Source organism: Mizuhopecten yessoensis, unplaced genomic scaffold (genome assembly GCF_002113885.1).
Source record: "Mizuhopecten yessoensis strain PY_sf001 unplaced genomic scaffold, ASM211388v2 scaffold11037, whole genome shotgun sequence".
Lineage (NCBI taxonomy): Eukaryota > Metazoa > Mollusca > Bivalvia > Pectinida > Pectinidae > Mizuhopecten > Mizuhopecten yessoensis.
The window spans coordinates 200,864-219,608 of NW_018408847.1; the positions used below are offsets into that span (position 1 = coordinate 200,864).

An 18,745-nucleotide genomic window follows, 5' to 3' on the forward strand; every position below is an offset into this window, starting at 1 on the left:
TTCCTGGTCTTATCTTGTTACTTGACCTCCTAAAACATATTGTGTATCGTACCATATTCAAAATATTGTGATATAACTTGTGCATCCCTACTGTTCACCAGTAATAAAGTGATTTATTAAGGATCCCCGTACCACTGCCAAAAACTGTAACTAAGTATTGGATATATAAATATCCGACATGACTATAGCTTTGATAAATCATTTCTGTAAAGAAAACAATACCTTTATCTTGCAGAAAGTTCATGACTACATAATTATGATAATAATAATAATCATAATTCGAGGTTCTCATATACCACTTTATCACATTCTAGTTTGTAGGTTGTTTCAAAGCGGTTCACAAATTATTATCCGTGGTTATAGGACTTTTGAACCGGCCAATATCTTTCTCAACTCCCTCGGAGCATCAAGCTGGTGCTGCTATTTCGGCGCTCACAACTAGTGTTCAACAATTCTAGCACTACCCAACCACGTACTCATTTACAGCTGAGTAGACTGGAACAAGCGGAGTCAAGTACTTAAGTATCTTGCTCAAAGAAACAACACAGTACCGTGCCGTGCATGACTCGAACCAGCAACCCTTCGTTCACGAACCCGGTGTCCTACCACTAGATACATACTCATTTACAGCTGAGAAGATTGGAACAAGTGGAGTAAAGTATCTTGTTCAAAGATACAACACAGTGCAGTGACCTGACTAGAACCTGCAACCCTTTGGTCAAGAGGCTGGCGTCCTACCACTAGACTACCATGCCTCCTTACAGTAAATATATATCTATCAACAGCAGTGTTCTGAGTGTGAAAACTCAACAGGGCTACACAAGTATTCATAGCCTAGACCTCACATGGTTCTAGTGTTGCTTTAACCGACTGACCTACCTGGTCAACGTTGGTACCTAGGCACAGTGGAATAACATTAATATCCAAAACAAAATTAATGGGAGACAACTGTATGTCCGAAAAAACAACAAGAGGAATTCTCTAGAGAATCTCATCTAGAGGGACAGGGATCCTCAAGTTTCCGAATTATTTTTTCCTTATTTTTACAGCAGCCTGTTCTTACATGAATTGGGAAAGTATAGAAATATTTTTTATAGAAATGGAGAAAATATTCCCAATTTTTCCGTTCATTTTGGAAAATAACACACCTTTTTGCAAGGGAATGCAACCTGCATTCGGCTGTAAAACTAGGCAAATATGATGTATTTAATTATCACAACTTTTCACATAAGCACATCACGAATATATCCAAAATGAGGCTGGCATTGATCACCAATAACAATTTGACTTGTAAAGATTGGTGTCGTCAATTTGATCAGTAGTACAGCTACTATGCCTTGGAGGGTGTCATAATCCCTCTGTTTTCATGTCATTGATGCCGAGAACCTCATTTTGGTCGTAATCCCGTTCGTAGTGTACAATTTCAAGCTCTGGGTCGTCGTCTGGGGCGTAAACATTCTGTAGGTAACTATTGCCCGCAGGATCATCCAGGACGAAGTGTATCCCCATCATCTCCCCATCAATCACCTAAACAAACATAATTAATATACAGGCTGCTTTAAAACATGAACTGTTTTGAATGTAGATAGGAATATTAAAATATAACATTTTCCATATAAAATGGAACAATGTTCTTGGCATTGCTAGAAAGTTTCTTTCAGTAGTAACATTAGCCTCCTTGGTCAGCTTTTGACATGGGCAGCAATACAAAACTAAACATCTCAAAAATTTCTTACTGCAGAATTCAAAAACAGATTCTACCGAAGAAGTTTGGGCTGGGCAAGACCACAGGGACTGTACCTTGTCAAGCTGATTACAGAAGTCATCTAGCTTCGATTTCCTCTCTGGTTGGGAACTGTCGCCTTGAAAGAATGAATTTGGTCCACTTAACTGTAAAAAGCATAAAAAGTAAGTACAGATATGGATCTGAAGTGGTACAGACATGAGTATGTAATTATATAAAAGGACAACTTGAAGTAACACTTTTAAATATACATTGTACCTGTATCTTCTTTTTTCACAAGTCTAGTGTCAAGTTTATAGAAGTAAATTCCATAAAATCTGTTAAACTTGTACATAGATTTTTTCTGACAAAATTAAGATCGATAAAAACATCTTTCAAAAGTTGTGAAGTTAAGATTTTGATTTTTTCTTTAAAACTGTATTTTTGCGCTTTGTTTTCCCAGTGTCCATTTAATTTATAGTCACATTGTTAGAATTCACAGTATTAGAAGATTACTTTTTAACCCAGTGTTACATACCTTGATGACAATTTATCCAATAACCACTATAATTCACAGGGGTATGACACAGACCTCGATCTCAAATCCTGAATATGTTATTCCCCAACTAACACCTGTATATGTTATTCCCCTACTAACACATGTATATGTTGTTTACATATCAAAGTCATTTTCAGTAGATGCGCCAATAGTAGTCGTAGACTAATGGTAAGACGTCGCCATTGGTGAGTTAACGGTGAGTTAATGGGATGGTGATCCACAATCTCAAAGCCTGAATATGTTACTCCCCAGCTAAAGCCTGAATATGTTATTCCCCGGCTAAAGCCTGAATATGTTATTCACCTGCTAAAACCTGAATATGTTATTTCCCAGCTAAAACCTGAATATGATATTCCCCAGCTAAAGCCTGAATATGTTATTCCCCAGCGAAAGCCTGAATATGTTATTCCCCTGCTAAAACCTGAATATGTTATTCCCAAGCTAAAACCTGAATATGTTATTCTCCAGCTAAAACATGTATATGTTATTCCCCAGCTAAAATCTGAATATGTTATTCCCCAGCTATAGCCTGAATATGTTATTCCCCGGTTAAAGCCTGAATATGTTATTCCCGAGCTAAAACCTATATATGTTATTCCCCAGCTAATCCCTGAATATGTTATTCCCCAGCGAAAGCCTGAATATGTTATTCCCGAGCTAAAACCTATATATGTTATTCCCCAGCTAATCCCTGAATATGTTATTCCCCAGCTATAGCCTGAATATGTTATTCCCCGGCTAAAACCTGTATATGTTATTCCACAGCTAAAACCTGAATATGTTATTTCCCAGCTAAAACCTGAATATGATATTCCCCAGCTAAAGCCTGAATATGTTATTCACCTGCTAAAACCTGAATATGTTATTCTCCAGCTAAAACATGTATATGTTATTCCCCAGCTAATCCCTGAATATGTTATTCCCCAGCTATAGCCTGAATATGTTATTCCCCAGCAAAAGCCTAAATATGTTATTCCCCAGCGAAAGCCTGAATATGTTATTCCCGAGCTAAAACCTGTATATGTTATTCCCAAGCTAAAGCCTGAATATGTTATTCACCTGCTAAAACCTGAATATGTTATTCTCCAGGTAAAACCTGTATATGTTATTCCACAGCTAAAACCTGAATATGTTCTTCCCCATCTAAAGCCTAAATATGTTATTTCCCAGCTACTGCCTGAATATGTTATTCCCCTGCTAAAACCTGAATATGTTATTCTCCAGCTAAAACATGTATATGTTATTCCCCAGCTAAAGCCTGAATATGTTATTCCCCAGCAAAAGCCTAAATATGTTATTCCTCAGCTAAAGCCTGAATATGTTCTTCCCCAGCTAAAGCCTAAATATGTTCTTCCCCAGCTAAAGCCTAAATATGTTATTTCCCAGCTACTGCCTGAATATGTTATTCCCCTGCTAAAACCTGAATATGTTATTTCCCAGCTAAACCCTGAATATGTTATTCCCCAGCTAAAGCCTGAATATGTTATTCCCCAGCTAAAACCTGAATATGTTCTTCCCCAGCTAAAGCCTAAATATGTTATTCCCCAGCTAAAGCCTGAATATGTTATTCCCCTGCTAAAACCTGAATATGTTATTCTCCAGCTAAAACCTGTATATGTTATTCCCCAGCTAAAACCTGAATATGTTATTCCCCAACTAAAACCTTCGGTATATGTTATTAACTTATTCAAGCCATAAGATGGTGATCCCTGTCATGCCCCTGTGCTATAGAGTACATGAACTGATGTAATAAACAATGATTGACATGTTGGCCCCCTACTCACATGATCCTTGACGTTCTGTAGTAATCCCTCCAGGGTAGTAAACTTTCCTCCCAGTGTACCGAAGTCGGTTTCGAAGTCCATCTCTGGGATACCTATACTGCATGTCTCACTCTGTAACATATAAACAAAGCACTATCTACAACTTGTTTCTTTTTATTCAATGTTAAAAAATGCTCTGGAATCAGTTGAATAAATAAGATAAACGGATATGGAGATCAGGTACTGTAATAAAAAGAACAAGAGGCCCAAGAGGGCCTGTATCGCTCACCTGAATATTTAAGCAGTCATAGCAAAATATTCTTATTAAATATTATATTGCACTAAAAATATTTCCCTCGCAAACTTTGTTGGCTCCATCTGTTGAAACTACCAGCAAAATATTATTACAAAATTCTATGCTTTTTGATTCTTCAGAAGTTGCTTGACATATTTTTCCCTGTGACCTTGTAAGTAGGTCAATGTAATTTTCCTTCTCAAATTGGTTAGCTCTATTCCAAAAGCTACCATCCAAATCTTATGAATCAATTCCTTTTAGTTCTTAAGAACAAATCCATTAAAATGTTGTTGAACTCTGTGACCTTGAAAGTAGGTCAAGGTCACTTTCATTCGCAAACTTTGTATGGCTCTTTCCCAGGAAATAACCAGCCGAATATTAAGGTTCTATAACTTCCAGTTCTTCAGAAGAAGTCATTTGAAGTGTTTGACATATCTGCCTCATGTGACCTTAAAAGTAGGTAAAGGTCATTTTCATTCTCAAACTTTGTTGGGCTCTTTCCTAGGAAGCTACAAGCCAAATATAAAGATTCTATACCTTTCAGTTGTTCAGAAGAAGTCGTTTGAAGTGTCTGACACATTTGACCCCTGTGACCTTGAAAGAAGGTCAAGGTAATTTTCATTCTCAAACTTTGTTGGGCTCCATCCAAGGAAGCCATCAGCCAAATATGAAGATTCTATACCTTTTAATTCTTCAGAAGAAGTCGTTTGAAGTTTTTGACATATTTGACCCCTGTGACCTTGAAAGTAGGTCAAACTAATTTTCATTCTCAAACTTTGTTGGGCTCTATCCCAGGAAGCCACCAGCCAAATATAAAGATTCTATACCTTTCAGTTCTTCAGAAGAAGTCGTTTGAAGTGTTTGACACATTTGACCCCTGTGACCTTGAAAGTAGGTCAAGGTAATTTTCATTCTCAAACTTTGTTGGGCTCCATCCCAGGAAGCCATCAGCCAAATATGAAGATTCTATACCTTTTAGTTCTTCAGAAGAAGTTGTTTGAAGTTTTTGACATATTTGACCCCTGTGACCTTGAAAGTAGGTCAAGGTCATTTTCATTCTCAAACTTTGTTAAGCTCTCTCCCAGGAAGCCATCAGCCAAATATGAAGATTCTATACCTTTTAGTTCTTCAGAAGAAGTTGTTTGAAGTTTTTGACATATTTGACCCCTGTGACCTTTAAAGTAGGTCAAGGTCATTTTCGTTCTCAAACTTTGTAGGGCTCCTACCAACAACGCTTTCAGCCAAATATCATGACTCTAGGCCTGTCCGTTCTTCAGAAGAAGTTGTTTAAAGGAAAAGTTGACGGACGAGGACGGACGGACGACAAACGGACGACGGACACCGCACCACGACATAAGCTCACTTGCCCTTCGGGCAGGTGAGCTAAAAACCAATGATCAAGGGAGATAGTCAATAAAAAATCAATTTAACAGAAAAATAGAGATTAGAAGGTTTTCAATGGAAATGTTGATAAGGGGAGGAATTCCATGTAATTATGAGAATAAGGGTCAATAATGACAGGTGAATTGTAATCAGTGGAGGTCATAAAGATAAATAGAATTTCAGGGGAGATAATCATTTTCTATGAAAATCAGTTAAAATAAGCAGACTATAGACGGATATCAGGGAGTTTAATCACATTACATGGAAATCAGAGGAGTTAATCAAGGAGGTAGGCATGCTACAGTGGAGATACCTAAATTATCACCTGTTGAATCTTGTTATAGTAATACAAACAATTTTCAGACCATGAAATAAAACGTTCTGTATTGCACATGTGCAATACGGAATGTTGTATTTACCTACTAGCCGCAACTACTTTTTATGGGAATCCCCTCGTCAAGGTGAACTGAAAAGTTCCCGGTATTTGCAAAAAATGTCAAAGTTTATAAAATCTTTGTATCAATCTCTACCAAATATGGAAGGTATGTGAAAAAGCAAGACCACACACTTGTGTTTTCTAACAAATCAGAAAGCACTCATTTATTGCGCGGACGTATATATATTCACGCGTGAAGATATTTGTTCACGAAATAAGCTCTTGCGTTCTGATTCGTTAGAAAAACACAAGTGTGTGGTCTTGCATATATACTCATGCCATATTGGAAAACCTCTGTTCCTAAAGAGGGCTATACCATCATTTGCACAAGTCAGTTCCCTTGCCCTAGGAATGCTTCACATCTAAATATGTTATATTGACTTTGCTTGTATTTAAACTTGCACTGACTTTCTATATACCCTTGGACTTTTACTGACCAACACTACGCTCCGTGACCTTGTACTGACCTTGAGGACATCACGTGACATGTCTATAGGATCCGTGAGTTTCAATGTAATCCTGCAGCCCTTTGGCTCGATGCCAGATGCACTCTTCACCTCGTTGGTACGGGAACCACATGCATCACAATTGGTTGCCATGATAATGACCTCCTTGAAATGAGGAATTGCTAACACAACTTAAGGACCAAACTTATGCAAATTGTATCCAATCAATTATGGGCAAGAGGTCCACCGGGCCTGCAACAACCAGTCAACAGGTCTATGTGACCTGTATCACTCATAGACAAGAGATCCATGGGACCTGTATTACTCATAGACAAGAGATCCATAGGACCTGTATCACTCATAGACAAGAGGTCCATAGGACCTGTTTCAATCATCGAAAAGAGATACATGGAAACTGTATCACTCATAGACAAGAGGTCCATGGGACCTGTTTCACTCATAGCCAAGAGGTCTATGGGACCTGTATCACTCATAGACAAGAGGTCCATGGGACCTGTATCACTCATAGACAAGGGGTCCATGCATGGGACATGTATCATTCATTGACAAGAGGTACATAGGACCTGTATCACTCATTGACAAGAGGTCCATGGGACCTGTATCACTCATAGACAAGGGGTCCATGCATGGGACATGTATCATTCATTGACAAGAGGTACATAGGACCTGTATCACTCATTGACAAGAGGTCCATGGGACCTGTATCACTCATAGACAAGAGGTACATGGGACCTGTCACACTCATTGACAAGAGGTCCATGGGACCTGTATCACTCATAGGCAAGAGGTCCATGGGACATGTTTCACTCATAGACAAGAGGTCCCATGGCCCTCTTGTCTATGAGTGATACAGGGCCCATGGACCTCTTGTCTATGCGTGATACCGGTCCCATGGACCTCTATTGTCTATGAGTGATACAGGTCTCATGGACCTCTTGTCTATGAGTGAAACATGTCCCATGGACCTCTTGTTAATGAGTGATACAGGTCCCATGAACCTCTTGTCTATGAGCGATACATGTCCCATGGACCTCTTGTCTCCATGGACCTCTTGTCTATGAGTTATACATGTCCAATGGACCTCTTGTCTATGAGTTATACATGTCCAATGGACCTCTTGTCTATGAGTTATACATGTCCCATAGACCTCTTGTCTCTTAGTGATACAGGTCCCATGGACCTCGTGTCTATGAGTGATACATGTCACATAGACCTCTTGTCTATTAGTGATACAGGTCCCATGGACTTCTTGTCTATGAGTGATACAGATCCCATGGACCTCTTGTTTATGAGTGATACATGTCCCATGTACCTCTTGTCTATTAGTGATACAGGTCCCTTGGACCTCTTGTCTATGAGTGAAACATCTCCCATGGGTCTCTATTTTCTATGAGTGATACAGGTCCCATCGACCTCTTGTCTATGAGTGATGGCTATGAGTGAAACAGGTCCCATGGACCTCTAGTCTATGAGTGATACAGGTCCCATAGTGAGTGATACAGGTCCCATGGTCCTCTTGTCTATGAGTGATACAGGTCTCATGGACCTCTTGTCTATGAGGGATACATGTCCCATGGACCTCTTGCCTATGAGTGATACAGGTCCCATCCCATGGACCTTTTGTCTAGGAGTGATACAGGTCCCATGGAGCTCTTGTCTATGAGTGATACAGGACCCATGTACCTCTTGTCTATGAGTGTTAAAGGTCCTATGGACCTCTTGTCTATGAGTTATACATGTCCAATGGACCTCTTGTCTATGAGTATGTCCAATGGACCTTTTGTCTATGAGTGATACAGGTCCCCTTGTCTATGAGTGATACAGGACCCATGTACCTCTTGTCTATGAGTGTTAAAGGTCCTATGGACCTCTTGTCTATGAGTATGGACCTCTTGTCTATGAGTGATGGCTATGAGTGAAACAGGTCCCATGGACCTCTAGTCTATGAGTGATACAGGTCCCCTTGTCTATGAGTGATACAGGACCCATGGACCTTTTATCTATGAGCGATACAGGTCCCATGTACCTCTATTGTCTATGAGTGATACAGGTTCCATAGACCTCTTGTCTATGAGTGTCTATGAGTGATACATGTCACATAGACCTCTTGTCTATTAGTGATACAGGTACCATGGACCTCTTGTCTATGAGTGAAACATGTATCACTCATAGACAAGAGGTACATGGGACCTGTATCACTCATAGACAAGAGGTTCATGGGACCTGTATCACTCATAGATAAAAGGTCCATGGGACCTGTATCACTCATAGACAAGAGGTCAATGGGACCTGTATCACTCATAGACAAGAGGTCCATGGGACCTGTATCACTCATAGACAAGAGGTCCATGGGACATGTATCACTCATAGACAAGAGGTCCATGGGATCTGTATCACTCATAGACAAGAGGTACATGGGACATGTATCACTCATAGACAAGAGGTCCATGGGACATGTATCACTCATAGACAAGAGGTACATAGGACCTGTATCACTCATTGACAATAGAGGTCCATGGGACATGTTTCACTCATAGACAAAAGGTCCATTGGACATGTATCACTCATAGACAAGAGGTCCATAGGACATGTATCACTCATAGACAAGAGGTCTATGGAACCTGTATCACTCATAGACAAGAGGTCCACAGGCCCTGTATCACTCATAGACAAGAGGTCCATGGGACATGTATCACTCATAGACAAGAGGTCCATGGGACCTGTATCACTCATAGACAATAGAGGTCCATGGGACATGTTTCACTCATAGACAAGAGGTCCATGGGACCTGTATCACTCCTAGACAAAAGGTCCATGGGACCTGTATCACTCATCGACAAAAGGTCCATGGGACATGTATCACTCGAAAACAATAGGTCCATGGGACCTGTATCCATCATAGACAAGAGGTCCATGGGACCTGTATCACTCATAGCCAGGAGGTCCATGGGACCTGTATCCTTCATAGCCAAGAGATTCATGGGACCTGTATCACTAATAGACAAGAGTTCCACGGGACCTGTATCACTCATAGACAATAGAGATCCATGGGACATGTTTCACTCATAGACAAGAGGTCCATGGGACATGTATTACTCATACACAAGAGGTCCACGGGACCTGTATCACTCATAGACAAGAGGTCCATGGGACCTGTATCACTCATAGACAATAGAGATCCATGGGACATGTATCACTCATAAACAAGAGGTCCATGGGACCTGTATCACTCATAAACAAGAGGTCCATGGGACCTGTATCACACATAAACAAGAGGTCCATGGGACCTGTATCACACATAAACAAGAGGTCCATGGGACCTGTATCCATCATAGACAAGAGGTCCATGGGACCTGTATTACTCATAGACAAGAGGTCTATGGGACCTGTATCACTCATAGACAAGAGGGCTATGGAACCTGTATCACTCATAGACAAGAGGTCCCCAGGACCTGTATCACTCATAGACAAGAGGGCTATGGAACCTGTATCACTCATAGACAAGAGGTCCCCAGGACCTGTATCACTCATAGACAAGAGGTCTATGGGACATGTATTACTCATAGACAAGAGGTCCATGGGACCTGTATCACTCATAGCCAAGAGGTCCACAGGACCTGTATCACTCATAGACAATAGAGGTCCATGGGACATCTTTCACTCATAGACAAAAGGTCCATGGGACCTGTATCACTCATAGACAAGAGGTCTATGGAACCTGTATCACTCATAGACAAGAGGTCCCCAGGACCTGTATCACTCATAGACAAGAGGTCCATGGGACCTGTATCACTCATAGACAAGAGGTCCATGGAACATGTATCACTCATAGACAAGAGGTCCATGGGACATGTTTCACTCATAGACAAGAGGTCCATTGGACATGTATCACTCATAGACAAGAGGTCCATGGGACATGTATCACTCATAGACAAGAGGTCTATGGAACCTGTATCACTCATAGACAAGAGGTCCACAGGACCTGTATCACTCATAGACAAGAGGTCCATGGGACCTGTATCACTCATAGACAATAGAGGTCCATGGGACATGTTTCACTCATAGACAAGAGGTCCATGGGACCTGTATCACTCATAGACAAGAGGTCCATGGGACCTGTATCACCCATAGACAAAAGTCCCATGGGACATGTATCACTCAAAAACAATAGGTCCATGGGACCTGTATCCATCATAGACAAGAGGTCCATGGGGCCTGTATCACTCATAGCCAGGAGGTCCATGTGACCTGTATCACTCATAGACAAGAGGTCCATGGGACCTGTATCACATCTCTCATAGACAAGAGGTCTATGAGACCTGCTCATAGACAAGAGGTACATGGACCTGTTTCACTCATAGACAATAGAGGTACATGGGACCTGTATCACTCATAAACAAGAGGTCCATGGGACCTGTATCTCTCATAGACAAGAGGTCTATGAGACCTGTATCACTCATAAACAAGAGGTCCATGGGACATGTATCACTCATAAACAAGAGGTCCATGGGACATGTATTACTCATACACAAGAGGTCCACGGGACCTGTATCACTCATAGCCAAGCGGTCCATGGGACCTGTATCTCTCATAGACAAGAGGTCTATGGAACCTGTATCCCTCATAGACAAGAGGTCCACAGGACCTGTATCACTCATAGCCAAGCGGTCCATGGGACCTGTATCTCTCATAGACAAGAGGTCTATGAGTGATACAGGTGCCATAGACCTCTTGTCTATGGGACCTGTATTACTCATAGACAAGATGTCTATGAGTGATACAGGCCCCATGGACATCTATTGTCTGTGAGAGAAACAGGTCCCATGGACCTCTTGGCTCTGAGTGATACAGGTCCCATAGACATCTATTGTCTATGAGCGAAACAGGTCCATGGACCTCTTGTCTATGAGGTCTATGGGACCTGTATTACTCATAGACAAGAGGTCCATGGGACCTGTTTCACTCATAGACAATAGATGTCCATGGGACCTGTATCACTCATAGACAAGAGGTCTATGGGACATGTATACTCATAGACAAGAGGTCCATGCGACCTGTTTCACTCATAGACAATAGAGGTCCATGGGACCTGTATCACTCATAGACAAGAGGTCTATGGGACCTGTATCACTCATAGACAAGAGGTTTATGGGACATGTGTTACTCATAGACAAGAGGTCCATGGGACCTGTATTACTCATAGACAAGGGGTCCATGGGACCTGTATCACTCATAGACAAGAGGTCTATGGGACCTGTATCACTCATAGACAAGAGGTTTATGGGACATGTGTTACTCATAGACAAGAGGTCCATGGGACCTGTATCACTCGTAGACAATAGAGGTCCATGGGACCTGTATCACTCATAAACAAGAGGTCCATGGGACTTGTATCACTCATAACCAAGAGGTCCACTGGACCTGTATCACTCATAGACAAGAGGTCCATGGGACCTGTATCACTCATAACCATGAGGTCCACTGGACCTGTATCACTCATAGACAAGAGGTCCATGGGACCTGTATCACTCATAAACAAGAGGTCCATGGGACTTGTATCACTCATAACCAAGAGGTCCACTGGACCTGTATCACTCATAGACAAGAGGTCCATGGGTCCTGTATCATTCATAGCAAAGAGGTCTATGGGACCTGTTTCACTCATAGCAAAGAGGTCAATGGGACCTGTATTACTCATAGACAAGAGGTCCATGGGACCTGTATCACTCATAGACAAGAGGTCCATGGGACCTGTATCATTCATAGCAAAGAGGTCCATGGGACCTGTTTCACTCATAGCAAAGAGGTCAATGGGACCTGTATTACTCATAGACAAGAGGTCCATGGTACCTGTTTCACTCATAGCAAAGAGGTCCATGGGACCTGTATTACTCATAGACAAGAGGTCCATGGGACCTGTTTCACTTATAGACAAGAGGTCCACTGGACCTGTATTACTCATTGACAAGAGGTCCATGGGACCTGTTTCACTCATAGACAAGAGGTCCATGGGACCTGTATCACTCATAGACAAGAAGTCCATGGGACCTGTATCACTCATAGACTAGAGGTCCATGGGACCTGTTTCACTCATAGCCAAGAGGTCCATGGACCTGTATTACTTAAGACAAGAGGTCCATAGGACCTGTATCACTCATAGACAAGAGGTCCATGGGACCTGTATCACTCATAGACAAGAAGTCCATGGGACCTGTATCACTCATAGACTAGAGGTCCATGGGACCTGTTTCACTCATAGCCAAGAGGTCCATGGACCTGTATTACTTAAGACAAGAGGTCCATAGGACCTGTATCACTCATAGACAAGAGGTCCATGGGACCTGTATCACTCATTGACAAAAGATCCATGGGACCTGTTTCACTCATAGCCAAGAGGTCCATGGACCTGTATTACTTAAGACAAGAGGTCCATAGGACCTGTATCACTCATAGACAAGAGGTCCATGGGACCTGTATCACTCATAGACAAAAGATCCATGGGACCTGTTTCACTCATAGCCAAGAGGTCCATGGACCTGTATTACTTAAGACAAGAGGTCCATAGGACCTGTATCACTCATAGACAAGAGGTCCATGGGACCTGTATCACTCATAGACAATAGAGGTCCATGGGACCTGTATCAGCAATATACAAGAACCACAAAATTGGTGCCCAAATCAATAATAAGAATAAATAAGTGAAATGGGTCTATTTTGTTAATAAACAAATTCTGCTCTCTCAATAATACATAAAACAGAACTACAACACTTTCAACACCTGTAGAAAGTCTGGTCCTGATGACGCGAAATTTGACAGATAAAGGATACCGACCATCTTCATGTGTGTACTGCAGGGTGAGTTACAGTTGGGACAGTTGGTCTGAAATGTCATCACCTGGAACACGAAGATCAAACAGAGTCACTGATGTTACTGTATCTGTAACTCAGAAGTTGGACACATTTGTGTCTTGTTGTCTAATATTTCTACACCTGTCAGTCATAACGGACAACAAAGACAATTTTTCTTTGTTGTCTGTGGATCAACCTTGAAATTGTGAATAAAACTCAATTTTTTATTTAATACGTTTTGTTGCCCTATCAGTAATCCTACCTCATCCTTTGCTCCCGGTGTGTCGTCCTCTTTCTCCTAAAACAGACAAGAGTTCAATAGGATTAACCAAGATATGTATAATATCAATACACAGATTGGTAAAATATGATATTTTATATTCTTAAGTTGACCGAGAACTGCAATAAATGATCAATGACATCTTTTATACAAAGTAAAATGTTTAAAAGTAATAAAATAAAATTTTGAACTGAAAGAAATAAGGCATCACAACTGATACAAATCCCCTCGCATTCACACATTGTGACATATGTAAAATGAAATGAAGTCTCTAGAGCGATGACAACATGTTTTCTAAAAATAGTAACAGTGACCTTGACCTTTAACATAGAAATCCTAAACAAGAACTTTTTCAAGGCATTACCATACCAACACTTGTATGAAGTTTCATGAAACTCCATTGAGGAATGAAATCGCTAGAGCGATGACAAAGTGTTTGTTAAAATAGTAAAAATGGCCTTGAACTTAAATGCAGTAACCTGAAATATGCAATGGTTATTGTCATACTAAACACTTGTAACAAGTTTCATGAAATTCTGTGGAGGAATGAAGCCGGTAGAACGACGACAGAAGTTTTTCTAAAAATAGTAACAGTGACCTTGACCTTAAACGTAGAAACCCGAAATGCAAACTTATTCAAGACATTGCCATACCAAACACTTGTATAAAGTTTCATGAAACTCCTTTGGGTAATGAAGTCACTATAGCGATGACAACGAGTGTAACATACATATGTACGGTGGAATCCTATATCCACTCAAACTTTCATTGACGAAAAAGGAAGTCCCAAAACATACAACTACAAATAAATAAACTCGTCATACAAACAACATCTAAACAAAACCTCTGTTATGTATCTATGACAAATAATGATATGTTTAACATGTAGCTAAAAGCTACAAAATATTATCTTTCTGTAGCTTACCGTGGTCAGTCCTAGGGCTTCATCCTGGTCAGCTGTCCTGGTGTAATGCTTGACTTTGGCGTTAGGATCAGACTTGGGAGCGTGCGTTTGAACAGTTAAGGTGAAATCCTGGATTTTTAGTCAGTTCTTAAAATTGACGGATGATGAGGAGTTTGTTTAGATTGTCTTTTAGCTGGGACAAAAACTTGTTACATTGTTAGCCTTGAATGGCTATGACCTTTGACCTTTGAATGAATTATCTTAAAGTCTAAGAGTTTACAACTTTCAAACTTCCACATTTCATAAAGTTAGGCAAGGTGAAGTTTAAGTTATGACGTGACACTGTTTTATTTACCATTTTTCCATAGCGACTTATTTCCTGTTGTGTTTTGAAAAGCAGTGATTAAAAAAAAAATGTATGTATTTGATGCAGGACTTGCAGATAAATATGAAAATGATAACTAGAAAACTTAAAATTGAATGAATGACTATAAACTACCCTTTGATAAAAAGTTAGAAGAATTATAGAATCTTTCTCCACCTTCGGGTAAGACAGAAAAATCTCCATCTTTGGGTTTCTTAAATGTCTAGCCAGAATCTTTGGCGAGGGCCAGACATTTAAGAGTCTTACCCGGAGGTAGGGTTAGGATTTTTTCTGTCATACTCCAAAAGTGGGGGATGATAATTTTTCTTCCTCCTCAAATACAAGAGTGGTTGAATGACATACAAGCATTGATTCTTCTTTTACCAGCAAACCCAATGAGTTAACTGTTGTGACCTGCCATTGATGACATGACATCATGATGCCTGGTGAAAATGTTAAAATCTAACCAAAAACTTAACAGTAACTTAAACCTCTAACAAAAACGGGAGACCAAACCAGCTAACAGGGCCATTTTTGTTTATCGTATTTCAAATGGTTGGACTGGTTCAACCAGTTGTTCTTTTATGAAATTGAAACGAATCTGATGATTTGACATTGCTTTCGGATGAGCCTTGGGAAACGCTTCCAGGCCTGCATTAACATTTGCAGATTCATTGGGTTTTACCTCTGATTTATTACACTTAAGAAATAGACAAACCAGTTGATCCACATACAAAAACAGGCCCTTGATGTTCTGGAAGAATTAGCGCCACCTTGATCCACATACAAAAACAGGCCCTTGATGTTCTGGAAGAATTAGCGCCACCTACACCACACGAGGCAATCATTATGATTTAACCATTATGTCATCTTTCTTCATATTTAAATGTTATCAAAAACAGATTAACTAAAGGATATGGATTCTCCACATAGCTGTTTCCTGTGGGATCGTCTACAACCTGCAACCAACCATCGTTAATTTATACAGTACTAATGTATTCATAACGGGGTATAAAGTAAAAACTTCTCAAAAGGTTATCTCATTAATGGTATGAAGATTATGCTACATTGATGAGAGTAGAATTCTAATTGCGTTTTATGAGACTCATCAGTTTAAATACTTCCCATAAAACTCATTAGTGTAAATGGTTCTCGTAAAACTCACTAGTGTAAATGGTTCTCGTAAAACTCACCAGCGTAAACGGTTCTCGTAGGGTCTTCAGCATGGTCAGTTTCAATATCACATCATCTATTTTAGAAGCAATCTCAGGACTTTGCTCCTATGACAACGCAACAATATCAACTTCAGAAAAAACATTTTCATAGAATCTTTGAACTATAGCCATGTACAAATTTAATTTACTGTGCGAAACCTTATACCAGGTTCAGTTATTCTGAAATATGTCTCGGCTAATTATCAGAGGCCATTGTGGCCATCTTGGGATTTCAAATGAACCCAATCATTAAGGTATCAGTCTAGTAACAATGTTACCAAAATGGGAGGTAAATAAGACAAAGTTTGAATAAAAGCTGATTGGCTTTTCTTGGCAGACAATGCACATGGATTCACATGGTTCTAGCAAAGTAAGCTAAAAAGCAAGGACTTTAAACTGTGTTTTTCTTTTGAGTCTGGTAACTTAAAGTCTATGGTGATAAGTGACTTTAAGCTTCAGACCAGTGACCTTAAATATAATCTAAGGTAAGGCATAAACTTTACCAGCGAATGACTTAACTGTAATATGAACAGCCATAGGCAGGTTGATCAATTTGTAACACTTACCCTTCGTGATGGCTGGTCCAGATTCAAACCGCTCACTGCACCGTCTATAACCCCCTCAATAGTGGTCAGAACTGGCAGACACAAAGGAGACAAAACTCAGCACATTTTATTACTGATCACTGAAAGACGATCACTAAGCCTGTGTTATTGTTGTAAAGTTTTATTTCAGCTCCTTTAGTTCTGTTAATATATCCACTTATTTATTAACCCTTTCAACTCTAGGTAACTTTAGTGGACTCTACCATGCATTTATTGGGATGAGTCCATTATGGTCTATGGTGGTGAAAGGGTTAAAAGAACATGAATGAGTTGTATGAACTGTGCCACAATCCAACCAATCAATACCTTGTATTATATATCCAAAGACATAGCAGTTTGTCTTCCTTTGGTTTTTGATATACTTTGTCATTGTCCATTGTCTGATACTCATGGCTGATTTCGCTTCCCTACTCACTCATCACCTGTGGGCAAACTTGCCGAAAAAAGGTCGTAGGTAATTAATATGCGCGGATCATTTGATTGGTGCCAGTACAGTTTCTCGATGGAAACTTTAACGAATCAGAATTCACGTTAAATATTCATGTACAGGAACATCACAAAGATATCGATAAATAGGTCTTCAAAATAGAAGAATTCCAAATTATATTTAAGATTATCTGATTGGTCAGTTCTGATATATGAATTCGCATTTTTTACGACGCTTTTTTGGCGAGTTTGCCCACGGGTGATAAGTAAGTAGTGAAGCGAAATGATGACACTTTGCCAACCATGCCACCACAAAGATGCATCAAAGGTTTAACACAGACAAAAACCAGTACCTCCTTTGCCTGGTGGAGCCTCAAACTCTAAGCTCGGGATAGAAACAGTGGCCCTCTCTGACTGCACAATCTGTCTGTTCAGGTCCTACACAGATATGTAAAACAAATATTAGAAAAGAGAGCAAATAATATGTTATTTTCAGAAAAGTAAACAAAAAGGCCGAGTATAGCACACAATCTGTAGTTGCCCATCTCTCGACAAGCGTCGGTATCAGAACTGAAGAGAGGACTATAATACTATACAAGAGGTCCAATGGGCCTGCATCGCTCACCTGGTATTAATATCACACTTGTAATCTTAAAAGTGGACTAAAATACAGCTACAGGCAAAATATCAGTGTTTCATTCATAAGAACCTATTAAAAGATTTAAACATATGACACCTGTGACCTTGAATGTTGAACAAGGACATTATAATATTAGGTTCAACAGAGTTTATAGCCTTTCAACCCAGCATGCTTCTGGGAAAATATCATTACCCTGGACCTTTTTGTTATACAGAACAAATCATTTAAACATATATTGACCACTGTGACCTTGAATATGGGCGAAGGTCATTCACTTGCTAGTCCTTCATCCCAGCATGTTAATGGCCAAATATCATCAACCTTGGCCTTTTGCTTATTAAGTCATTCAATAGTTTTAAACATATTTGACCCCTGTGACCTTAATATATATATGTCAAGGTCATTCATTTGAACTTGGTAGTCCTTCATCCAAGCATGTTACTGGCATTATCCTAGGCCTCCTGGTTATTCAGAAGAAGTTGTTTAAAGGTTTAGAACATATTTGACACTGTGACCTTGAAAAAAAATGAAGGTCATTCATTTGAACAAACTTTATAGCCCTTCATCCCAGCATGCTACTAGCCAAATATCACCATAGCATCACCCTATGCCTATTGGTTATTCAGAAGAAGATGTTTAAATGTTTAAAAACATATTTGCCCTCTGTGACCTTAAATATAAGTCAAGGTCATTTATTTGAACAAACTTGGTACAGTTAGAATTACGCCCAGGTATCCACTTTTTGTGGCACGAACGCAGGACGCACGCTTCCCGAACGGAGACGAGCCGCTATACGACCGCAGGACGAACCCGGTGCGAACGCAAGCCTACCGATAG

The 18,745-nt window shown here is 40.1% G+C and overlaps 1 protein-coding gene across 1 annotated transcript in view; it reads right to left on the reverse strand.

Annotated features, from left to right (window-relative positions):
- Window positions 1–1,347: 1,347 nt before the first annotated feature.
- The window catches only part of LOC110464833 (zinc finger protein ZPR1-like), a 28,193-nt gene continuing 10,795 nt past the window's right edge, over window positions 1,348–18,745 (reverse strand). The window contains exons 4-14 of the mRNA XM_021520278.1: window positions 17,622–17,706; window positions 16,804–16,874; window positions 16,217–16,303; window positions 15,942–15,982; window positions 14,681–14,765; window positions 13,738–13,773; window positions 13,455–13,521; window positions 6,627–6,787; window positions 4,067–4,177; window positions 1,801–1,890; window positions 1,348–1,527 (exon numbers count right to left, since the gene is read on the reverse strand). Of these exons, the coding sequence (XP_021375953.1) occupies window positions 1,348–1,527; window positions 1,801–1,890; window positions 4,067–4,177; window positions 6,627–6,787; window positions 13,455–13,521; window positions 13,738–13,773; window positions 14,681–14,765; window positions 15,942–15,982; window positions 16,217–16,303; window positions 16,804–16,874; window positions 17,622–17,706 (1,014 nt within the window). The remainder of the gene's footprint in view (window positions 1,528–1,800; window positions 1,891–4,066; window positions 4,178–6,626; window positions 6,788–13,454; window positions 13,522–13,737; window positions 13,774–14,680; window positions 14,766–15,941; window positions 15,983–16,216; window positions 16,304–16,803; window positions 16,875–17,621; window positions 17,707–18,745) is intronic.